General features: G+C 41.6%; 1 protein-coding gene across 1 annotated transcript in view; it reads left to right on the top strand.

Moving 5' to 3' along the window:
- The window catches only part of tenm1 (teneurin transmembrane protein 1), a 134,995-nt gene that overhangs the window by 17,631 nt on the left and 91,114 nt on the right, over nucleotides 1-26,250 (top strand). Inside the window, exons 4-5 of the mRNA XM_028415599.1 lie at nucleotides 19,943-20,186; nucleotides 25,766-26,004. Coding sequence (XP_028271400.1) covers nucleotides 19,943-20,186; nucleotides 25,766-26,004 — 483 coding nt within the window. The remainder of the gene's footprint in view (nucleotides 1-19,942; nucleotides 20,187-25,765; nucleotides 26,005-26,250) is intronic.

Below are 26,250 nucleotides of genomic sequence, written 5' to 3'. Positions count from 1 at the left end.
CCTGTGAGATGTGTTGAGAGATGATCACCTCGGGGAAGTATGAACCGAGCCCCACTGTTGCTGCAGAGTGAGCGAGAGATAATAGGGTGTATGCGGTTGACAATGGCTGGATGCTGTTCCTCTTTCTAGGTTTTTTGGGTCAGCACCAGAGTTGGGTCAGCAGCACACAGACGGAGAGGAGGAAACAGAGGGAGGAAGAATGAATGAGAGTAATATCTCATACGTCTATCTTTGCCCCTGGTTGCCCTCAGTCAAATTATGCTTTCATGCTTGATTTATGTGATGTGGGCGATGAATCAGTATCTTTTCTTTCTCCCTTACAAGGCAGGAGGAAAGGTGAAGTACCCAGTTTTATATCTGTACCTGTGTAACACACTGTAATAAAAAAAAAAAAAAAAACTAAATATAAACATCTTTTGTTTTGGACTAACTACATTGCCCAGAGGACTGCTGCTTCTTCTCCTGGTGTGATCTTGAGAGGCCAGGGCTTATGCAAGAGTTTTTTTACATCTGGACTGTCTTAGCTGAATGGATTTCCCCTGATTTCTAAGGCAGGGGGAGGTAAAGAAGGGCGAGGGAGGCAAATGGGTGTGACGTGCAATGTATCAAATGTATCTGCAGTTCTATGGTACATTAGCAGAATGAATGTCGGGTGATGCACGATCACTGCTAATGTTTGGCCAGAGGCAGAGGGGGAAAACAGAGAGAGAGAGAGAGAGAGAGAGAGAGAAATCTGTGGATTAATGTTTTCCTGACCGTTACACGGCCATGAGAGGCAACTCTGTATGGAAGGTTTATCACAGATGAAGGTTGCGAGTGCATGGATATAACACGGGCTATAATTGCTGCTGAAATATACACGGCTGGTTGGTGGTGCTGCAATCATCGGTTAATACTTTAATGAACACATGATGGCTCAAAGATCAAAACCTTTCCAGCTGAGATTTCTGCTAATTTTACTTATACAAGCAGAGGGTGCATTTACACTCCAGTGCTCAGAGCTGAAATATCTCTTTTGTAAAGCCACTGCTTTCACACTGCAGTGTACACATTACAATTGTGAAGCATTTATATTTTTTTTTAGTGCATTTACTTGCTGGGGTCGACTTACCAGGCAGTGCCAGTTATACTATATGTTTATATATTTTTGTTTTGCCAACAGTTGACATTGGGGATCATCTTGCACATAGCTTTTGTTCATTTGTCATGTCTCTGTCTCTTCTTTCCCTCCGTTTCTCGACACCTCCCAGTATCATCAGCCACAGACTCTAACCACCCGCGGCGAATGTGAATTAACAGACGGCATGCTGCTAGCAGCACCTTGCTTGCCACAGAAACAGATTCATCACACAGACCCAGATTCCGCCTTCGTTCACTAATACACACATACAGGCACACACACATTTTCACCCTAGAATAGCACCTCACATATCATACATCCATGGTGTTACACTGTTCGCACTTACACACTGTACTTTGCGATCAGAAGAACAATAACATCAGCAACAGATTCTTCTTTTTTGGTTTTCTGTAGGATCCTACAATGCTGTTTCTGTGGCTGGCTGTTTGCTGCATCTAAGAAAACATTTTCCTGCATTTTCGGATGTACCTGGTCTGAACTTAAAATATACTCCTGTTCACTTCTTAATCCCAACATTTATATGTGCGTGGGAGTAGCCTGAAAATCAATGTCTATCGGAAGTTGAAAGGAAGTATAAGGCAGGTTTGCCCACAGGTCAGAGGTGCATTGTGGAATATCGACCCCCTGTGCTGCGTTAGGTGCATTCAGAAAACACATCTACAAGAAAATTATTGACCAGAGCAGTACAAGCCTGCATCTCAGCAAAGTGGACAGATAATCTGAAAGCAAATTCATTTTCACAGTCAATAAACACACTGAAATGGAGCTATACAGGGAGGTGTTGTTCACCTCTGTGCTGAAACACATTTTTTTTTTACATATGTAGCAGAAAGAACCCTCCTGAGCCCTTCATACATACCCTCTGATCTACAGAATCAGGTTTGTAATAATCAAAGGGAACTTTTTAAATGTCAACGAAATAAAGTCTGAGAGAATAAAATTTACAGAAGAGAAAAATAAATATTATCTCTGAAGTATAACTTCAAAGAATGTATTGTATTAGTGTAAATTACTTTATTTCACTTCTTTGCTTTACAAAGATTGATCTGGGTTTTGTCCTCACTGTTGTCTCTGTGCCGCCTTTGGGTAGGAGTATGTCCCCATTGGCTAAGGTTTTAGTGACAGTTTTGAATTTGAATTCCGCCCAGTGTCAGTTGTCATCATTTGTTTGCTTCCCTCCTACTCTCCGAGCTATAGCAACATGCTATATTTTTTCCCAGCTTTATTTCCTGAAAAACCTCATTTCTAATCTAATTTATAGATATTTTTCTTTTGCTGTTGTTACACAGATTTAGAATGAAATGTGACTTTTTAACAACTTGTTAACCAGCAGCTACTACAGATGCTAGAATTCTGATTTTAGAGACACAATGTCCCCTTAAAGACAATGACTTTGCTTATACCTTTACTTTCATGTAAAATATACACTCGGACTGACTGTATTTCTCCTTTTTGTCTCTCGCTACACCACTAAAAGAGATCTCAGCACACCCCTAAAAAGAATCAGCCAATGTAGACGCACTCAAAACAAAAAATAAATCCATGCATGAAGGTTGTGTCAGAACTGTAAACAAAAAGGCACCACAAACAAGAGCTGGCAGCATAACCACAAAGCTGGCAGTGAAGCCAGAAGTCTGATCAGTAAGAGGAATCAGAGGGAACTGTAAACAAAAAGTAAAAGACAAATAATTTACGCTGTTAGATAAATATGTTTGTATTATTTTTTGGGTGTTTTACTTTTTCACTTTTTTGGCTCTAGTGTAGTTTCTCCCTCAAATTATTTTTTTTAAAGTGGTTTTGTTGAGTGTAGTGACACAGGTCTGATGCACAGATCCACTATAAACTGTAAACACATAAACTAACCAAATATACTTTCATACTTTCATACTGGGTAATCTGATACAAGAGCTTTAACAGTGCTGTTGTTGGTTAGCTGCAGACCTTGCTGCTGACCTTGCTGGCCAACTTTAACCACATATAATCAGAAATTTAACTGTGTCACCTGTGGTTCCTGAACTGACTGGTTCAGGGACTACAGGTGACACAGAGGGATGCAACATTGGATGATAGACATTGCAACAGTGCTTCAGGCTTGGTTGAACATACTATTGAGCACAGCTTGACAGTGTTTGTCAGTGGGAAGGCAGCGTGGGATCATGTTCTTGTCTGTGACTCCAACTAGCTCATGGGGCCAGTAGTGTCAGAGGGGTCTAAAGGTAGAGGAATGGTAGACCAGTGAGTGAAAAGCAAAGAGTTTATCTGCGTCCTCTCAAGGTCAGCCGAGAGATGTATGTGGGCAGCAGTGGCTCAGTGGTATAGCAGGGTTGTCCAATAACTGGAAGGTTGGTGGTTCAATCCCAACTCCTCCCTAGTCACTGTTGTGTGTCCTTGGGCAAGGCACTTTACCCGCATAGCCTCCAGTGTACTCACTGGTGTATGGCGCTCTTTGCCTTAAGCAATTTCCCTATTGTGGGACTAATAAAGGTTTCTTAATATGGGAAGTATCTATTAAAAAAGACTTCACTGATGTGAAACTAATGTTTCCTATCTAACATGTTTTAAAGGTCATTTTAATCACATTTTTGTACTTTAAAGGGAACAAATATTGGTACAACATTACAACTAGTCCTTGTCCACCACTTTCTTGAGTGTGGAAAGCCTCTATAAAAAGAACAAAAGGTTATATATAATGTGTAGGCAAAAATATATGTTATATTAGTAATAATCAAAAGTATGTGCATTATATTTGATATACTGTGAGGAACTAACTTTATTTATGTCACTTGGTAAAGAATGCTTAGTTCTACCTAGCCTATCTTGAGGTATGAATTAAACTGGAGTGTGAATAAAAGTGCTGGACAGAATGAGGAAAATCACAGAAAGGGCATCTAAAGTTCAGCTAAATTAAGCATTAACAAAAAGCTTCATTGTCTTAATTATTTAATTCTTAATGCCACCATAAATCTGAAAATGAATGCAGGAGCTCTCTGGCTTAAGCGTTAAAAGCCGATATTCCACTCCGAAGTGTTCACCACTGAAGGATGTCAGGAACAGGGCATAGCTCTGCCTGGATGCAGACGTGTGTTATCTCCACGCATATGATGATGATGATACTGATGCTGCATAAATTAGATCAGCACAGACATCAAATGCAAACTGTTCAGTGTGGCAAGACTTTGTGAATAGTGGGTTTATTTGTAAAGCTATTAAAATTGTTATCTATGGTTGTATGGATGTATTGAGGTGCAGAAATAGTTGCACATCTCTGTGCAAATGAAAAAAAGAATTAATGCATTGTTGATGCTATTTTAAATAGATGTGTGTTAGAATATGAAACCATTACGCCTTCCAATTAAAGTGCATAGGGAACAATTTAATTACACACATAGACAGCTATCAAAGTTTACAGTATGTGTGATTTCACTGAATAATTTTCTGTTATGTTGTACAAATGTGTAAATTGTGTTTAGAAAACTACCTTGCATGGCTCCAAGGTCAAACCTATGTGCTGTAAATGTACAGTGAGCAAATCAACAAGTGCATGCTTGGCAAAGGACACATAATTTCTGACTGGTTCTGCATGTGCAATTGGATGGGAAGGGGGGTGAATCACAAGCTGTGGGAAATAATAAACTCTATCCTCTGGAAATAGTGACTATTCAGGCTTGTTAGTCCTCTAAGAGCTGCCCAGAAGCCTGTCATTTCACATTAAAGTAGCTTAACATTGCTACTTTCATGGACTTAGTCCACACTGGACACCAAATGATATATTTATGTATAGGTTTAAGATGGGAGCCAGACAAGGCAGCCTACTCATCCTACATTAGCTTCTCTATACATGTGTGTATCTCTGTGTGTGCACATTAGAATACACATGTGCCATTGTATGTATGGTTGTTCCTTTCGTGGTACAATGCATATCCATTATGAGGCATATGCCATCCTGTGTTATGGTGAGTGGAGCGGTTAGCTGTTACTGTGACTGTCACATCTATAGAGGAAAAGGGACGGGGATATTTCCTGTTTAGATGCCACCAAATTTTCTCTTCATGCATGGTGCACACACACACACACACACACAATTGATAGATTTATTATAGCGTGTCAGGAAAGTGCAGGCTTCACATTTCAGCAAAATAGGCCCATTTGGCGGGCGAACAACTGCACCCCCCCCAAGCCCCCCATCTCGCTCCACCTAACTCGTTTCAACCCCCACTTCCTCCCACCCTGCCCCACCCTTCCAGCAGGCATGCCAGCCCACTCAGCCAAATCCAGAACGGCACCCAATACATGTTTCTGTCACAAGCTTCTTGTCAGCTTTTTTACATGAGCAGGAGAAATGGGGAAAGAACAGGTCATTCTGACAGTAGGAATCACTCTGTGTTGGATCTTAAATGTTTTACGGCCTTAATGGGCCTCCAGAAATAGATGCAGTGCTAATGTCCTCTGACTCTAGGAAAAGGGGGAAGAATGTGTCTATGCTAAGTGAGTGTGCCTGGGAATCTGTGTGAGGGTGTGCGCATGTCCATTTGTGTCTGTGGCTGCTCGTGTGTGCGATTCAAATGGGTTTAAGTGAGGGATTCACGTATGCAAATGAAGCCACTTAAATCTGGGTCCTTTTCCCCATGTATCTCAAAGGACACCCTATTCTCTATTTAGAGCACCACTTTGACATCAGCCCTATGGAGGCAAGGCCCTATGGGGCTTTGGTCTTAAGTGGTTCACTATAGACTATAAAGAATCATCCTGATTTGCCTTATATAATCTCTCATCCTTGGAGATATCCACAACAAATCTTCAACAAGCTCCTTGCTTGATTCAGGCACTCAGCAGAACTCATCACCCAGCTTGAGCATTAAGCATTACCTTTTGAAGAAGTGTTCAATATTGTGGGATTCCTGGCATTCGGTGCTTCCAGACAGCATTTGCTGCTTTAGAACAGTTAACCATCTCTCAGCATGGTTCCTCTTCTCCAGACAGACTCTGACTTAGAATATTGATCTCTCTGCAAGCTGTATCCTTACCCCTCAGACAATCCATACTAAATGTATTAGCTGTGGAGAGAGCTACAATGTCCTCTGCAGCTAATCATATTTAGCCACTGAGCGAGGTATCGTTAAAGAAGCAGCCTGTTTTCTGAGCCAGAGTGAACTGTCCAGACCAGACCATGGTGCTACAGTGTGGAGCATCAAAAGGTGGGCTTCCAGGCCTGCACATTAGAAGACCATTTAAGGTTCATCTTAAAGCAGGGCCTAAAGTGCAGCAGCTTACGCAAGCACATACACATATGTTCTTCTATAGGAAGGAGTCATTCTGATGCACCAGCATGATTTCTCCATGTTTTAATAGTCACACACATTCAATCACATTCTCTCTCTCTGTTATGCATCACAGCAGGCATCATACAGGAGAGCAGCACTGATTGTTGAGTGGGGCAATCAAAGGCTTTGATGCTAATCAGAGCTCTCTGTCCTGCCAGTTTGGGATGATGGTGGAAATATACAATAAAGAAAGGCTTTTACAGAGGATGCCCGATGCCTGGCTGATGTGATTGCTCTCTGCCTCATTCGGTGAGAAGCAGGGGATAGAAATCAGACTTGAGCTGTGGGATAGAGCGGTATACTGGCTTCTGTGAGCTCCTAATGCAGTGCCACATGTAATGAGCTTTGGATTTGGGCCCCCATCATGCATAGTTTTTCCGCCTAATCTGCTAAATACTTTGTGAACCATTCATTACACTTGTTTGGGTTTATTTCCACGCTGCTACTTCTGTAGAGATGACAGTGGTACTTTGTTTGGTGGGATCTCCTGCGAGTCGCTCTGATAACACCTGTGCCGCTTGATGCAGCGAGTGTATTTCTGGCACTCATCTCCTCTCATGGTAGGGGGGCTGCCGGTGATGTGTGTTTTTCTAACTGCTGATTTCTCTGAATGTGCTGTGAGCATTTCTCTGTTCATCTCCGCCTGTCTTAGCTCTTGCCAGAACCTTTTTGGACATTTTGCTTTTTGATTTGGTGTGCCTGTGTGTGCGTTTGCATGTGTATGTGTGTGTGAGAAAGAGCGACAGAGTAAACAAGAGAAAGGAGTTTTTGACAGTCTGTCTTCATCGTGTTTTTTTTTTTTTTGATTGTGCACATGTGTTTTTGAGTGCTTGTGTGTGTATGTTACCTCTACTTGGTGTTTGACAGACTTCTGTTGAGTCTTCTGACAGACAGTTCCATTAAATCATGCTGCAGTGGTAACCTGCAGTGACAGGACGCCGTTGCCTCTCTGGGATTCCTCCATCAGGGTCTCTCATGCGGTTAACAAGGAAGTAAACATGCTAAATTGTCTGTTGGAGATGAAGTGAAGAGTCACCTATGACTGTGATGTCCATACACGTGCTCCATGTATAGAAATCATCAGTTTATGACAATACACAATCAGTAATGTTAGATGCTGCCACAGAGAGAAGTGGGCTGTGCAAAACGGTACATTTGTGAGACTTAATTGTGGTCAGTGTGCTTATTCTTGAGGTGTGGTGAGGTGTGTTATACCACTTGTGAATGTACACACTAAAAACTCCCTGTTTCTTCAACCACTTTGAGGTTTTTCAGAAAACTTGTTTTCTCTTTGCGGTTTTGTGGCTTTTCTGCAGTCAATTATTTTCAAGTGTGCAGTGACAGTGTAACAATGCTACAGTTCCACGAAGGCCGTATAGTAATGAATGCAGCCCCTTTGATGACTTCTAATAAATAAGTGCTGCATCTGAAGATGCTGGATGTTGTTGCGAATCTTCCTGCAGATTGAGACAGAGTCTGCCTGGGAGCTGCCTGGTGAGAAAACGCTGAGTGGATTTTGAAGAGGTGTTGAGTGCAGGGGATGATGGCTCTGCTTGTTCCTTTTAAGGTTATTTTAAGCTGCAGACCTGCAGGGTGTGTGTGTGTGTGTGTGTGTGTGTGTTCACGCGATGTGTGTCAGGGTTGTGTTTTAATTAGAGAGACAGGAGTGTGTCCTTGGGCTGCCGCAGAGGGTCAGGAGAACCTGGTAGTCTGGGAGAGCAGTGACTGGGACAAGTCTGGCAGGCCTGCTAAACACCCATTACCCAGACGTGTAGATGCACTCAAGAGCGCACGCTTGTGTTCACGCCCGTACACACCAATGTACTCACAAACGCACATACGCATCCTGGTCTTGGCGCCATTCCTGTTGGCCAGTGATACCATGGTAACTGAGCAGCCTGCATCTCCATGTGTTCCATGGCCTTCTCTTGCCTCTGAAAGCAAAATTACCACTGGCACTACTCTGGGGATATGGAGAGAGGTGGGCAGATTGAGAAGGGCGGCTGGAGGTGGAGTGGAAGGAGCAGGGGGAGGTTGAGAAGGAGGTGAGGGGAATTGAAAGAAGAAAAGGTTGAGAGGTGAGTAGAAGGAAGCATCTGACATTTATGTTCCTAGCCAACAGAAAATGCCACTTCAGGCTGGCATCCCTCTTTCATTCTCTGTTGCTCTCTCTAGCCTCACTCTGACCCGAGGCTCGCCAACCTCACCTGCCCCCATATATCCCACTCAGTTCATGCTATCTTACATCGGTCACTTCCCTCTCATATTCCTGCATCAACCTCCTCCCATTTTCATATGTCTACCATATGACCTCTGGCTTTCATCCAGGCATTTCTTCATCTCTCTGTAGTCATTTCCATATCACAGACCCTCACCTATGCCACATCACGCCCATCTTTTGTCAGCTTTCCTCTTTGAGTCTTTGCCTGTGTGAATCCTCTTTAACCCATCTCTCTCTTTCTCTCCCATACCTGTATTTGCATCTCCTCCTTTCTTTCCTTTTCTCCATAGATAAGCCCCCCACACACACACACACACCTCCTCACACACTGGTGTGCCTAGCCTGGGTTCCAGCCGATGATGGGACTCATACAGCCTCCCAGATGAGGCGATAGCTAATGGCTGTTGAATAATGCATGGCAGGCAGGATTTAGAGAGCCCAGTCTATTAGCCTGACCAAATACTCTGGGCTTTTATTAAAGACCAACACTTACAATTACAAACTACATTAAGGCCGGGGTCCTGCTTGCGCTCCCCCTCGCTCTCCATTCGTCGCTGTCTCTGCGGTCATAGCTAAGGCAGAATATTATCTTTTGCCTTTTTAAGATTTTATAGCCTTGGAGCAGCTGACCCTTTTAGAAAGGGTCACTGACAGTCTTTTTGTGTTGTTGTGTCTTTTTTATTTTATTGTGTCATAGGTTAGTGGCCCTTTTAGTCACAGTTGTAGATGGAAAAACAGATGAATGTGGCGAGGGGCACCGCTGTCATATCTGCACTGCTGCTAGTTGGTTTGATCACAGGAGGTTGATGGATATATGTAGCCTTTTTGTGTTTTTCCCTCCATTGTTATGGCTTTTGTGACAATGTGTGGATGTATGTATGCCAGTAATGTATTGGTGTTGTATAAACACCTGCCTGTACTGCACCACTGTGCAACAGAGCTGTCATCATCTTACAGATGGATTTTAAATTTCTCTTTGCTTACTTTGTCTGCTGCATATGAGGCTCCCTTGCACACCATTTCACATAATTATACACAAATGTGTATAATGGCTGCTAATAGCTAGAAGTGTCTGCAAGTGTCTGTCCTGTAAGTGCCTTCTGAATAGTCATAAAGTGTTGTTAGCTAATGGCTATCTAAACATCCTTCTATCTGGCTATGTTGAAGTGCATACTTGGCTGTCTCGGTAATAGTGTATTGACCTATCTCTTAATTTTCAAATTGCTATGCATGGTTTCATCTTTCATTTGCATACTACATTGTGAAACGTCTGCATGTTCTTGACAACTTTGCAGAGCCAGGTATTTGTCTCCACTGGTTTGCTGAGATATTTTCAGATGATACCATGGTCATAGGGCCAGTGGTCAGCGGGCTGCTGCCATCCTTTCTTCTCCAAGGGTTCAAATTTTATATTTGCTGACAGATTAATCACTTAATTCTGGAAACCAAGCTCGATATCCAGGCCATGTCAGCCTGAGAGTCTGGTATAAGTACCATACGGGATGATAGATTGATGTCAGTCACTGAAAGTCAACCACACACCCTTGATCCATGCACATATCCCCAGTCCCTCATCTGCTGTGTGTCTGGAGAGCTAAGTGATTACATGTGTCATCCACCGAGGATCAAAAGAAAAGCTGCTACTTAATTGGTAGCCAAAACATCAACCTCATGAGCCACTACTTTTTTATTGCTTCTCTCTCTCTCTTTTGCTGATGTTTATTTAGTCTGATCTCCAGGCTGACCCTGCCCAGTGTTCCTTAATAGAGAGCAGACTATATATAGCAGATGCCCAAATGCAGTGGACTTTTAAAACCATGCTTTGTGACTATCAAACACAAGCCCACAATAAAAGACAATAAGTGGACAAAGTTGTGTTAAATGATTGCATTGCATTTGCAGTCGGTTAACTTATTTGACATATGGCAGCCCTGACTTCACACTGCAGTAGTACTGGAGCTGACCTGAGAATTGGACCACTTATGAAACTGCTTACTCTCCTTCCAATGTATAATGTCCATAACTCCCCCTGATTGAAGGCAACAACTGAAGACATGAGCTGCTTTCAAAAATACCAATTTAGATGCAGAACACTGATCTGGAAACTGAGGTAAACAACACCCAGTCAAGAGTCAATATATCCTCTTTGGAAAGTCCCTTATCACCAGAGAAATGTTTACTGATGGAAATGGCTGGTGGCCATGTTATGTGTCCTCACCATCTCAGTCAAGAAAATGGCAGAGAAACTTTCTCCAGATGCTCATCTGATATAATTGTGAACACTTGAACCAAATAATATTTATATCATGTTAAATACTTATATATACCTATTTATTGGTACAAAAAGATTTGTAGCTTTTTTTTGTTATGTACAAACTGTCTGAACATGAGAGATATGCAAAAGAGAGAGCGAGAGAGAGGGAGGGTCACTAAAGATCTTGTTTTCCTCTTCACCTATCAAAGAAGCAGCTTGAGTTCAATAAGCCAGCGAAGGGCAATGGCAGTCTGGATGAAGGGAAATCATGTCCCCAAAAGGCAGAATAAAGAAACAGAGAGAGGAGATGTAAAGTTGTGAAGCAGGTGTGATATTGATGTTTCATTGCTTTAGCTTTATAGTAAAATGGGCATAAACAAATGATTCAAAAATGTGTGTGTGTTCACCACAGGCATTTGTTGAGACAGCACAGGACTGCAGTGTCTTATCTTCGTTAACGGTATTCCTCTGTCTCTCTGGAGGGAAACAGGGAGCAGAGGGCAACTGCAGTCTGATGTGGGGCATCTGTTCCCACATTTGTTAGGTTTTTCCTGATGTGTGTGTGTGTATGTGTGTGATTTTAAGAGAGAGAGAGAGAGAGGCAGACAGTGGTAGAAGAGTGTAAAAGCATATGCATGTGTGTGCGCTGTGATCAGTGCGATAGGTGCGGTCAGTGGAGTGGAACGGCAAGATGTTGTTGCAATAGAGGGCAAGTGCCGACTTGTCATTGGTTGGTGTTAATGCTGACCCGGGGCGGTGGCTGCGTTCACCCCATTGACCCGTAAGATGGCCACCAGTCAAATCTGCAGGTGGTGCTGAAGACACATCTCTTTTTCTCTTACTCTCTGTCTCTCTCTTTGGCACTCTCTGTGTATCTATATCTCTCTCTACCATCTCTTATATGTACCAAATCGGAATACCAAACAGCACCTCATTCTTTTTCCTATCCCCCTGTCTTCTTTTATTCACAGAGTGCTGTCCTCTTGTGCACTGTGTCTTTAAAATGCCTTCCATATTATAATCTCAGTGGGGACATTACATGCATAATCTACTCTATAATAAGACTTTAGTTGGCCCTGGATGCATGGTTAAGATAGGAAGGGAGATGTGTTAATTAGACTCATTTACAGCACTAGCTAGTAAAGAGCAAGACCCCTTTTCAGATGACCTGCTTCTCCTTGAGAAAAGCCACAGAGTTACTGATCAAAGTTTCGCTTCGCAAACCTCTGGGGATCTTGGAGGTGAGCTAAGGTAGTACCAGTGGACTTCTTTAAGCCAAGAGTAGATGTATTGGGAATAGGAATTATTGACGGGAGCAGCGTGGTATGGAAATAGTGTCTCTGGTGTGCCATCACTGAGACGGAAAGCTTATAGTACCCTGATTTATGACTGCTGTGGAGAATTGAGTGCTTCATAAAGATTTGCCGCTGGCTGAGATGGAGTAATCAGCGAAGTGATCTGACTTTGGTGCATTACAGTTCCAACGCGTTGTAAAGTCAGTTACAATGCGTTGACTTTGTCTGTCGGACAATGTGTGCGGAAGGAGTCACAGTCTAACTCTGGCCCTCCGTCAAGGTCATATGGATTAGAAATGATTGGGTTTCCAATACTCTACTGGGGAGTTCTGCATGATGAATCATCACTCCATTCCAAATCGACACCAATTAAGAAGGGTTTGTTTATTCCGCTGTGGGACATGCTGTGGAGATTCGCCTGGAACACACATTTTCACCCCTTTCTCTTTTCACAAGCAACACTGTGGCATTTGCAGGGATTAGTATAACGTGTGTGTGTGTGTCTGTGTGTGTGTGTGTGTCAGTGTTGCACCTCCTCTTGCACAGTGGGATTCATATTTGTTTCAGGCTTGCGGATTCACATTTTATTTGCACACTGGTGCGTGTCTGTGTTTTTCGTGTGTGGACATGTTGGCACGTGCATGTCTGCAGTCATGTCACTCAGTGTTTACTGTGTAGCCTAGCTCTGTTTGTGCCAGTAGCCTCATGTTTGTAAGGCATGCTATATGAAAAGTGAGGTTGTGGAGCCCAGTGCTGGAGCCAGTGAATTCATTTGCATTCATTCCACTGCCTGTCTCTCCTCAGAACCCATTCTAATTACCAGCAGCTCAGGTCTGCTACAACACTGCGCATACTCTCCTGCTCTCTCCCTCTCTCTCCCCCTCTCTCTCTCTCAGAGAAAAAATGGGCTGCTAGTGGTGCATTCCTGTAGCTTTGATAGCAGTCTCTCTTTACCCAGCCAGGAATCTCTTCATGTTGGTTTGTTTGCTGTCGAGTCCAGGCACTTTCTCCTGTTTTAACGTCAGAGTCGGAGGATATGCAGTGTATGCATGTGTGTTAAGCAAGCACAACTCCTCTTCCATGTTCTCTGTATGCTTTGTTGTGATTGTGTTTGGGTTTGGGGAACTGCAGTCAGTGTGTGTGTTGGAAGAAGAAATGAGCCATGAGTCCTGAGACTTGTAAAAGATGAATGTGCTCACTAATCACTGGAATAGCCATTGTTGTACCTGAGTCTTAAACACCTTGTTGCATCCCACATCCTGGTGATGCAAATTTTCAATAACACATGATATTGCGCCACTTCTGAGCATGCTCTGTGCGTATGCATGTCTGCGTGCACACCTACACACGTATGACATGCACCACAAACGCTTGCACACAAACACCTGCACAACTCCATGGCAGTGGTGGTAATGACCGGGCACCCTGCAGCAGTGACAAGGTCAGGAAGGATCAGGATGCTGCTGTGCTCTCAGGAGAGATGAGCTGAGCTCAGCTTGCTGCTTTGCCTTTATAGGCTCCATTCAGGCAAACCTGCACTGGCCTCTTTTTACCTTCTTTCTGCAAAACAGCCACAATTCATTAAGATCAAAAAGCTGGGGCAGCTCTTGTCAGTGAAACATCAGCTGATTAATTATTTTTAAGTTTTTAAAAGATCATTTATAGCACAGAACTAGAGAAGCGAGCTCTCCTGAAAATGTAATTCGAGCATGGGCCCCTGCAGTGAAGTGTTTGAGTGATGGTAAGCCTCTTGCTGTAGAGCTGAGGAGCTAGACTCAGGAGGATTCATGACCTCTCCAGGGAGATGCTACTTTCAGAATCACCTGCAGCCTAAACATGATTGTGTGGTTGCTCTGAAGTTGTTTTTGGAGATGGTGGTACAAACAAGCAATTACACAAATGCGCACATAGATATACACCTCCACATCCATATAGGCACGCAAACATCAGCACATCGAGTGAGTCCTCTGATATGCAGAAGCCAGATGATGCATGGTTGCTAATTATCAGGCTCTATATGAAAATCGACTGGGCTCCGAACGAGAGGGAGCCGCTCTTAGAGCACTCGGTTTCTTCATTTGTATTTTCTTGCTTTAATTGGACAACATGATTGTGTCACTTTGTTAAATGGAAATCCCACCGTTTATCCCTGTGTCTGCAAAGATGAATCAATGGCTGTTTTTATTCTAATTGCTGTCTCAGAGCCCACTGTCATCAGTGTAATTATCAGTGTTTCTGCCACCATCACTGCCGTTTTCATCATCATTGTTATCACTGTTATTACTGATGTTATCTTCATTATCTTTGTTATTGCCATCACCGGCAGCCCGGCACTATCAGCAACATCATCTTTTTCAACATCATCATCGTCGTGGTGATCATTAGCAATATTAGTCCCCGTTGTCATATGTGGGCTGCTGCTGTTATCGATAATACCATCCTTCATCAGTAGCCGACCAATGAAGGGAGTCATATTGGAACTTATAATGTCTGATGAGATAATGTGTTATCTAACTGCATTAAGACAAAGACAAATTATTACAGAGAGCCAAATGGTCAGCTAGGGCAGGATCCCATCTCATTACCACAGAAAAGAACAAAAACCAGTCAGTTCTAATTTCAGTTGTCTGACCTTTTTTATGGGGTTAATTATTTATTTCATCGAAGCACAGCAGTGGAATAAACTTTGTGGCAATTTAATGCAAGTCAATTAAGAAGCGAGATAGATGAAAAGCTATCCTGGGGGAAATTATTAGTCTTTTTATTTTTAGAGTAGGGTGGATGATGTGGTTTTTGTTGGGCCTGGTCCAACAGTAGTGATAAATGTTCTGTAAAATGATCACAATCCTCTGTTAGTCAGGCAGGTTAGATAATGTTGAGGTCAGGCTCTATGGATTTTATACAGCTTCACTGTAATAGTTGAAATTAACTCTAGTGCAAGGCACAATAATGAAGAAGCTGTTGAAAAAAGAGAAAGGGATGTGGAAACAAACACACACACAGAGAGAGAACGAGAAGAAAGAGAAAACCTGCTGAAATATTAGGCTTTCATATTATTGTGGCTCATGTTTTTATGGTCTGCTTCACATCAAATGTGGTGGTCTTTTCTGATCAAAGAAACTATACATTATTAATTATTTTTTGGTTAACCCTCCACACTGACTTGAAAAATAAAATGGGAACATGTTTCTGTAAATGTCTCGAAGCAATACACTTACAGCAAATATAACAAAGCAGAGAAAAATACAGCCGCTCTTTAATTTTAAAAAGTGCTGCTATTAAATAGAACAGTTAAAACAGCAGCAAGAGCCAAAGTGAGCATAAGAGTATGCTGAATTTAAAGCTCTGAAACAGGACTGCACTTGTCCTCTAAAGAAATAAACATTTTAATTAATATTTAAACTAGTGGATTTTTAAGGCTTATACTCAAAGGAGATTGTTGCAGAAAAGCAATATTTTGGTTATTTATATGTAGATATGATAAATGTAAAATATGTAGCTGCAATTACAAAAGATCAAAAAACACAGCCCTTCCAAAAGACCTCCCTCCCTTCCTTTTCATCCTGTGCTGAATGTTGTTCTGTATATTTTTAATTTTTCTCTGTCTGTGTGTACAGGGAGCACTTAACATCTGTCAGACAGAAAGCAAAAGATTTTAATGAGCCTGATGAGCCTCCATGATCAAGATGATTTTGTACACGTTATTCATTTTTCACTCAAACAGTTTTATACCTACCTGTTAATATCCCTTCTAAACAGCATTGCAACATCATGACGGCCAACTCATTACACGTTGCAGTCATTAGTCTGTGTGCGCATATACCTGAGTCATTTTCTTTCTTTGCGTTTCATTAATAAGGCTTGGCTTTAAATGCCTGAATTATCATAAATACTTAATTTTTGTGCTATTTTGGGTCCATCTCTGCTACAGTAATGCATTTTTAATACCTGGCCCAAATACCTGTTACCTGTTACATTTCCCAGTTAATCCCTCCAGATCTCTCTTCCACTTTCCCTTATATCTCACTTATGTAACCAAAAGCTGATGATTCCAGGAAAATATCTCATAAGCCCCTTTTTAAAAAAAAGTGCCTTTTCTGGAGGGCTAAGTCCCAGAGGAACCCCAGGGCAGAGTGTGTTCTACACTGCCACCACTGTCATCTAGAGCTGTAACAACCCCTCCCCTGGCCTCTATCTACTCCCCACAGACTTGATTTGATGTTTTTTGAACTTCTGGGCATGCCCACCAAATCTTGCACGGCCCCTGCCCTACATTTCCACTGCCTATTTAGGTTACATTTACAACTTAACACAACATCACAGCTTGCGTTTTTAATGTGAGTGAGAGTGAAGGAAGTGTTTTGCTGCCATTTGTGCAAGAAGAGAGGAATTGAGTCAGTTTGTGGATCTTTGGGACCACAGACCCAAAGCTGCCTTAGCTAAGCCTTCTAAAGCACCATCTGGCAGCCGAGGTCCCTGTGTCACCCTACTCACTAAGATTACATCTCCCTGGCCCTATATCCCTGTCCCCTCTCTTCCTGTCCACTGTATACTTTTTAACCTTTTCCCCTCTCTAGCAAACACAATTGAAGCAGAAGACGTTGTGACAACCTGAGCCGTAAGTCCGGATTTCTAAAAAAATTAATAACTGGAAGTAATTTGAGACTTAATAGGCCGAAATAATTTGAATTCATTATTTTGGTTTCAATGTAATTGTGAGCCATTTGGGCTGAAAATAATTTCTCATTTACTCCTCTTATTGAAAGAAACATTTGGAACGTGTCCCCAGTGCCAAAATGTATGAAGCCTGACTTGCAAAAACATTTTTTCCTGTATATCTATAATATACAGTGGAAAAAAATTAAAAACATATTTTTCCGCTGTAATATTTGCATCATATTTGCAGAAAGCCCGTAACTTTAGCTCACATAAAGAGGTGGGAAGTAACGTATACTTTCTGCACACACGTAAATAACAGTCTTATATGTTTTAAATATGCTAACATTTACCAATGACATGTCATGCTAGCCTGGCCATTGAAGGATTTGACTTGGAATATGCCAGAAGAATAGATTTCATTTTTTTTTTTTTTTTTACCACAGCTAGCATTTTGAATATAATTGTACTTGACATGAATCAACAGCACTGTTGGGCTCAGTATCACCTTTGACTAGCAGTTACACATTATGATGTGTATGGGATTTACAGGTTAGCATTGGTAGAAATGATAATGATTTGTGAATGCTTGCATTTGTCCTCAAGCTCCTACCATCATCAGAATAATGTGGCGTCATGCCCAACTTGAGCTGCCAGCTTGAGCGCACCTTTGGGGATACTGCCTGAAAACTTATTTGAAAAATGCTAGAACTATCCAGTATACAAAAAAATAGGTAAAGACAAGGGATTTCTGGACTCTGAGGACTCCCAGCTACTGATGAATCAGATAAGAAAGCTAAAAACTGAAGCACCTCTTTAAAGCTCCTGGTGCATCACAATGGAACACTATGCAGTAGTGCTCTAAAAATGTTCAGTTTTCCCAAAGCGTGTATTTTTTTTTAATACTCAGAGGTGGTTCATACAAAAATAACCTTCATTTCATTCCACTTCCATTAGTTTAGACTAAACAGCACCTCTAGGTGATGACACAAATACATTTCCTGTCATTTTACTAGGCCTTATAGTGATGGTTTGTGCCTGATTAGCTGTTAGTGTCATCAAGGGATTTACAGTGGCAATAACAAGCTGGTTGTGTATGCTATATATACACTGCTTAGGTGAAAAGAGTCACTTCTTAAGGCTCACACAGCATACAGCAGTCAGGGTAGAATTATGTTTAATATCGTTCAAATGCTGCACAAGATGACACACAGCCTCAGCTGTCATTTTTAATGCAAACATGTTATATAAAAACATAAAAAAATCATGTGCGAGTATAAAATTTGCATGCAATAAACAACAAGAATGTTAATCTGAAATCCCCTGCGTGTTTCAGTGAATCTGGGAGGTTTCATTGTATCAGTATGCAAAGAAAAGGAGAAAAAAAATGTAATTACATGCTTTAGGAATGTGACGAAAAAACAATTCAGCCATGTTGGAAGATCAATAACCGGCAATGTGTCTTAGAGGATTAGAAAAAAAACTCTGTCATATCTTCAAACAGCTTTTTGACAGCATTCACACAATTATTTTGTAAATACTAATGTCAGTTATGCGGATAAAAACACATGCTGTACACAAGCAGAGAAAACACCAGCAACTACTAGAACGATTCTTAAAATGTTTTTTTCAGATGGACAGAAGGTGTTGTAGAAATATTATGAGAAAATGTTTATAGACCATTTGCAGAACGGTTCCTGTCCTGCCACAGCATTCTTACATATCTGCTGCAATATATATCTCCTAAATGTGAAGTTTTAACAACTGTAAGCCATAAAACCTGATGTGTTGTGTGGCGTGTCAGTGAACACTGGTTGATATGACCATATCTATATCTGTGCAAAAGGCAACAATCATTTTAAGGAGAGATCAAAGAAACAATGTAATTTGGTGTAGTGGAAATGTTGATGACAAAGTATCCCATTATAGTTTTTCTGCAATATTTGGAAGAGGTGTTGCCTCATTTCTGGATGAAGTAGCAGCAGCACTACAAATCCAGAAGCATGTTTCTTTATGCTGGCAATTGAAGCTAAAAGAAAATAATTTATTTTTTTTTGCTTTAGTTTTTATCTGGCAAGAGTCATAAAGTCTGTTCTTTTGGTGTTATCTGTGTGATACTCACCCTAAAATGGGAGAAGACTGTGGTGATCTCCTAGATGAATTCACATCCTAAATTACTGCTGACATTTTGGCAGCAAATACAATAGAGAGCCAAGAATGTCTGTCTACCAGATTCTGGTAAACAGACTCTTTACCCTCTGGTTTGAGGCTAATGTTACATTTATTGTCAATACAGCTGGACAGAGCTGGTCTTCAGGGACGTGGGATTTGTCCTGTTCGTGGAACCATGCTGCAAGCATATGGCATGAGCTGTCCCACCTCAACACTCACCTCCCTGTTGATGCACTGTCATGACACATGCAGGTGCTTGCAGGCACGGAAAAGCATGCATACCAGTTTCATCTGCAGCCGTGCACACACAAACATAATCCATACACACTGCATTTGGCAAAACTGTAATTAGTCTATGGTGAATTTCCGAAGACTGAAAAGCGAAAGAAAGCAGCAGGGAGGAAGAGGCAGGGAGAGGAAGGGTTATAGTGAAAGAGAATGATAAATGATGGATTGAGAGAGCTCCAGCTAGACCCTGAGGTTACCAGTGTGAGGGAGTTACAGCTGGCTAGCTCATTCCGTCAAGCTACAGATCTCATAATAAACATCACATGGGTAGTTTGGGCTGGCGGGTGCAGATTAAGCCAGAGCTGTTAGCTCTTTAAAGACTGCTCAATGTTGCAGCCAGCCAAGAACCTATTTATAGGATGGCTGGTAGTGTATCAAAGCAGGTAGGTAGGGAAGGCGCTGGACAGGGACAGTTTTCAAGCTGATTTATGTCCCTCAATCAGTGTAATAACAATAAACTGTCAACTAACACGCCACTTTTATTTGTAATTTATGGTACTGCGCTCCTAATAAACCTATGTTTATTTCTCCCCTGTCTCTCCCTCCTCCTCCTCCTCCTCCTCCTCTCCTGCTTTTCTCTGTGTCTCTGTGCAGAGCTGCCCAGCAGTCCAGGTGGCCAGTTCACATTTCGCCCGCTGCCCCCACCTCCACCGCCTCCGCACGCCTGCACTTGTGCCCGACCGGCACCCTACACCCAAGTCAGCCTGCAGAGAAAGACCATGCCAACACGGTGCCAGACCAGTCAGGGCAGCCAGGGGGCAGACACCAGCTCAAGCACAGACCAGGCACAGCTTCACAACAGCTGGGTACTCAACAGCAACATCCCCCTAGAGACCAGGTAAGAGAATGCAACAGATGAACACGTCCTTCAACATTATTTATAGCAGTGTTTATTATATTAAAGAGCAAAAAGGGGATTGGAGAGCTTTGCTCCAAAAAACTTTCAGTCCAGAAGGGGTAATGAGATTTTGCAACATTCTGTAAATGAAAATATCTTCAAGGCAAACCATCCTCCTTCAGCATAATGTCACTTGATTAAAGACATTTCTTTAATCTTACAAATGAGGATCATTAGATTAAAGAAAATTCCTTCATCACGACTTTTACTTGGCAGACATTCACAATTTCTTAGACAAACCAGAGTAGAATGATTAAGAATGAATGTTGAACTAAAGGATTTGTTAGGATGGACATGTTTTGCATGTGTTTATAAGTAAGTGGAACACCATGCAGTCCTCTGGGGTATTATTACAGGACTTTGCACACCATCAAAGTCACAATGAATCTTTTTGAAATCATGTCATTATCTTACCCCCTTCTACTCACTAGAGGATGGGCTTCTCAGTTTAAACTTTTCAAAATAAAAGTTCAGTTCTTGTTGTCAAAAATCCTCTTTTCAGGAACACATTGTGATTCACTTTCAAATTTAGTACTCAAGATTTTTTTTTTTTTTTTCAAATGCTCGGAGACGAGCCGCTGGAGTTTGGTCCCATCAAACAGAATTAAGCATTTGCTTGCTGCATAAGTAATAATTGATCAGAGAATTATTTAGGAGATCCTCATTTGTGAGGCCGATTTGGAGAAGCAGCAGCAAGGTGCAAAAGAATATGTTTGCATGTTTAATGAGGACTTGGTGCAGTATCTGGATTCTGGTATTATGAGGATGAGATTGGCAGGCTGCCACGCCAGAAGAAGAGGTTTTAATAAGTTATGCATTAGGCCATAATTAGATCTTACCCCATTTAAAGGAAAGGAAGAATAAAATTAGATTCAGTGACAATTTAAATTAATCATGGGCTAGACATGAGTATCAATGCAGAAGACTTGTCAGGATTGTATTGTAATTACATTACTTATCCGTGTGCAGGCGACTGCACATAAAATGGAAATTCACCATAAACAAAATTCATGTTTCAAATCGTTCGAACAACATTTGCTGAGCAAAAAGAACATTCTACCAAAGAGAGATGTGGATTATAAAACACAATTTCTGCAGTGGCTTAGTATATTGGATGGCACTTTTCTGTAGTAATACATTTTTGCATTTGGGACTTTATAGTCAAATAAGTTTAATTCGATAGTGTGCTATTAGTTCTGAACCATAAAATGTAATCATATTCATAGTCAATAGAAGAGTGTCCCTTCATGACATAATTCAGATATTATTGGCTCCTTTCTATCTTGCTTTCGAGGTGGTGGGGGAGGAGAGAAAAAATAATAGACCCAAGTCTTCACTGCTTTACTGTTTTTGGTTTTAATATTCAAAGCCCCTCTCTCCTCACATTTCACATTCTCAGATACACTGGTAATCTAATGATTTCATATTTTTGCTCTTACCCTGCCACTGCTATCAGTTCCATCTCAGGCGTGAGATTAAAGATTCATCAAGTATTTACAAACTTGACATGGGAGGGGTATGCCCACAGAATCATAAGTGATGCTGTGACCTTAATAAAAATGGCAAGAAAAAGGAAAATATCTGTTGTTGTCAAGAACACTTCCACTTTACTCAATGTGCGTTTGATGAATCAGTATTGAAATGTATTGATGTTGCGTCTGCAGAGATTAAGATTGTTTGAAGTGCGGATAGATTTCCTTTTCAGCAGCACATCCGTTATGTTTCTTGAGAGACCAGCTCTTGTAGGTGAAGGGATGCAAATATGGATATTCAATATATCTGACTAGGTCTCACACTGGGTGTGTTAAGAGGCATAACAAATGTTGGACTGTAATGGATTGACTGAAGCCCTGCCTCTTATCGCTGCTGAGGAGTGAGACTACTTGGATTGTGCACTGTGCACCCACACAATGAAATCAGCTTCTGCGCTGACATGCACTGTACATCTGCATGTACCTGTGAACAAAGGCCTTCATCCACCCACACACACACACAGCCATTCGCACTTATCCAGGTAGACGCAGCCCCTGGGCCCAGACTTCGACCTCCTAGAGAGCGGGAACTCTCATTTTCTTCCTGTCTCCAGGGAAATCTGCCCTCTGATATGAATTCAGAGCTTCCTGGGCGTTGCCCCTAGATATTGTCTGAGAAGATCAAAGGCAGGCAGCCAGGAAGAACAGAGATGCATTTTTTAAAAGCACTACACAAGAAGAACAGAGTTCCACATGCGTTGACAAATTGCAATTTCTTCAGCTGGATTTTGATCTCTTTTGCTCTAATCCACCTTCAGCAGAGCAATAAAAGCACCACGGCAGATCCGACCTGTGTACTGGCCTCAAAACTGTGCAAAGGCTGTATTTGACATCTTTTTGTTTTTGTTTGTCTTTTTGTGCAGGGTTCTTTGAGCACAGCAGCAGCAGTGTCTCTGTGTGTGTGTATGTGTTTGTATGTGCATGCTTTCTGAGTTTATCTCTGGCCATTTAGAGTTGAACTGTCACTGACCCTTGTATGCGCGATTTCTTCATGTGCAGCCTCCTGTGTTCCCTGTTGGCTTACAACCCTCAGCTGACATGGAATGGGTAGATGGAGAAAAGAGGGGAGGCAGACAGTGAAGGATGAACGTCACATGTCCCAGCCACGGGGCCACATTATAGACACACACAGGGTAACACACACAAAAAAAGAATCTAGCTAAAGATGGCTGGTAAGATGAATAAAAAAAATGTAAGTGAATAGAAATAAAAACACAGTTCAGCTGCAAAAAAATATCAATTTCAACCCTAATTAAGTCTATTATTGAGTATTACAAAAGAAAATTAAATTAAAAAAATCTTCTATTGGGGTGAGTTTTTTTAGACTGAAACAGTTCCCTGTCCTATTTCTCAGCTGTGTTCATTTTGTGGTATGCTTCTCCTTTTTTTTAAAAGATATTACTTTAGGGAAGTGACTAGTGTGTGCAGGTCAGATATTAGTGTGAAAGGAGTGTCAGAAGTTACAGCTATTTTTTGCCATGTATGAGGACAAATGGTAAACGAGGCATGAAGCATGACCAGTCTGGTGTCCAGTGATTTCTGTCTGCTGTCTATCCGTACTTTAATGGCCTGTCCGCCGATAGCTCTTCAGAGACTTCAGTGTCCTACCAGCAGCCTGTGACCTCACACCTTTCTCTGCACAGACAGAATAACACTCCGCTGAGCTGCACGTACGCTCCAACATACTGCACTCACAGCCAGTATTAAGCCCTGGGGAGAACACTGTGTAACCTGGGGCAATCATGCTGTCTGTGAAATCTAGGAGCTGTGAGATTTTTGTTTGTTAGGAAAACACAGACACACACAGACACACTGCGGAGAGTAAAATAATGAGTCATACCTGTTTTGTCCTTCTGAAGTTGTCTCCAGTATGGCTATCCTTTGTTTTCCACCAGCAAACCTGTCTTTGTTCATTTTTTTTTTTTTGATGGAAGTCAGTGTGGCCAGAACAGAAGCTGGAACTGCTGATAATTGCCTGCCCTGTTCCACTTTTCCAAATTGCATAATTTTCCCAGCCTCCATACTTCTCCTTCCTCATCTGCCACCCTCCAACCTTCGGCCTCCATTATCCAAACACAATATAGATGAAACGCTACCTAGATTAATTGCCCCTCAGCTTAGTTTCTTATCATCATCTGCCATCTAAGACGCTCTTTCTCATAATGAAAATGAACCTCATCTTCGTTTAACTAATACACCCGTATAACTTAAGTAGTCACTTTGATGAGTCAAAAAGGAATAGGTATGTCATTGATCCTTAGCTTGCAGGGCTGTTTCATTCTCTTTCATATCAGTGACATTCCACACGACAGTAGCAGCTCATAATATTGCACCAGAAAGGCCTTTGGTCAAATCTGGGCCTTTTTTATGATAAAAGACCTGTGTCATATTGGAAAATAACAGTTTAATATTCTGTGACTTGTACTATATCCATAGTGTCTGTTGTTGCTAGCTTGCATTAAGGCCATTTGCTATTGTTTAACTGGTTATATTGCACTAACTTTGAATAATGTCTGTGTTTTGCAGTTGTCACACAAATTTATGGTAGGACGTAATATAAATTGCAAGTGGAATCCTGGCGCTTAGGGACTTTCTTAGACTGCTTTCTCCCTTGATTTTAGCTTCCTGAATTAATTTTTGATGATGCATTACTTGCAAAGTTTAAGGGACCACTTAGATTAAAAGCACACAAATGCAGCCAAACATGTAGGATATTAACAGTTTAACAGAGCTGTGCACTTGCAGAGTACTAAAGGTTTTTTTTGCACAGGTGAAATAGTGGGACTGGCTGCAGTTACAAACTGGAACAGTCTGTCCTATCTGTGATATCCGAAACTAAGCCTGGCTGTAAAAAATACCAGCAGAAGAGGGGTCTCCTCTAAAATCTCCCACCTTGGGGGCCCTTTAAATGAGTTTCACTGAGACATACTTCAGAGTGGGGCTGAATTCCACTGAGTTCAGATTTGCATAAATAGAATCAGAATAAGATACCACAGAAAAGATGACGTGTCGTGCTGTGCTAAGCTAATTGGCGGTGCATTGAACCACTGTCCCAGATAGGTCTGCACTGTAACTGTGATTGTTTCCAACTATATACTAGACTAAACTAAAGCCACAGCCTGTGGTCCCAGATGTGGCAGGTAGTTTGTGGAACACAGAATGCGGAACGGCTCCTCATAACATTAGGACAGCAATTATTTGACAGTTTGTTAGACAACTAAACAAGTGGAGGGTGGCCGTGTAGGACTTTCCAAAATGGTGGGTGTCTTTAGACTTTTCAAGCAAAGGAGAAAAAAATAAAAGGAATGGGTTTTATTTGAGTTGCATTAAGCTTCCATCGTCATACCTATAATAATAATAAATTGTTACTCACCATAGGCTGTAAATAAAGATATCATATCACTTACAGTTTTATAATAATTTGCTTTCTAAACAATTGCCATACCTTCATTCTATGATTTCTAAATAGGCAGTTAAGATATACAGTTAGTTGAAATATTATTTCCCACCTATACCCCTATAGTATGAACAACAGAAAGATGCTTGATTTACAGGCCTTTTTATGATTTATGGGCTGATGATGATGCTGACTGTGGCCATTACATGCATATTTAAGAAGCTCTTTACCAAGTTAATGCTTCATCCAGCTCCCAGCATTAATGCTGCTTAATTCCAATACATTTTTCTAACAATAGTTGTCATGTCATGTGATTAAATCAATGGCAAACATGTTTTATTGATACTGAAAGATCCAGAAATGATGATTAATATACAAATATCTGTGAACAGTACCTGCTTGACAACACTTTTCATGTATTGTTTAACCCTGTACTATGCTCATATGCTGTTACATGATATTATTCAGGCTTTTACTGTAAACTTCTCATTAGCCACATGACAGGTTGTCAGGCCTGGCAGCCGTCGCTAAGGAGGACAAGGCTTTAGAAAGAGTTAATAACACGTTTCTTTTCTGTGCCTCTCCCGCAGACACTTCCTGTTCAAACAGGGGTCTGGGTCGTCAGCTCTCCTATCAGGGGCGGGGCAAGGATACCCGCTTACATCTGGGACAGTGTACTCACCTCCACCCCGGCCTCTCCCTCGCAGCAGCGTGACCAGACCACTGTTTACCTTCAACAAGCCTCACCGCTGCTGCAACTGGAAGTGTACAGCGCTGTCTGCATCTCTTCTCACTCTCACATTGGCCCTATTGCTCACTTATGTCATCGGTGAGTTACCACACATATCGAGCATGCATAATTTGCTGTGTGGATGTGCATAAAGTTTTACTGCTTTAGTCTCTTGCAAACAACTACATGTTCAAAACTGGGTGGGAAATTGGGAGGCTTGTCAAAAAAAAAACGGCCTAATTAATTCAAAAAAGAGTCAATAAAAAATACAGAAACAAACTCTAACAGGGAGCTGTCAATGTGGGCAATGTTGCAGGTATCAAAGTGTAACAAAACACAGGAACA

This window comes from Parambassis ranga, chromosome 10 (genome assembly GCF_900634625.1).
Source record: "Parambassis ranga chromosome 10, fParRan2.1, whole genome shotgun sequence".
In the NCBI taxonomy this organism is placed as follows: domain Eukaryota; kingdom Metazoa; phylum Chordata; class Actinopteri; family Ambassidae; genus Parambassis; species Parambassis ranga.
This window is presented reverse-complemented; position numbering and strand designations above follow the sequence as displayed.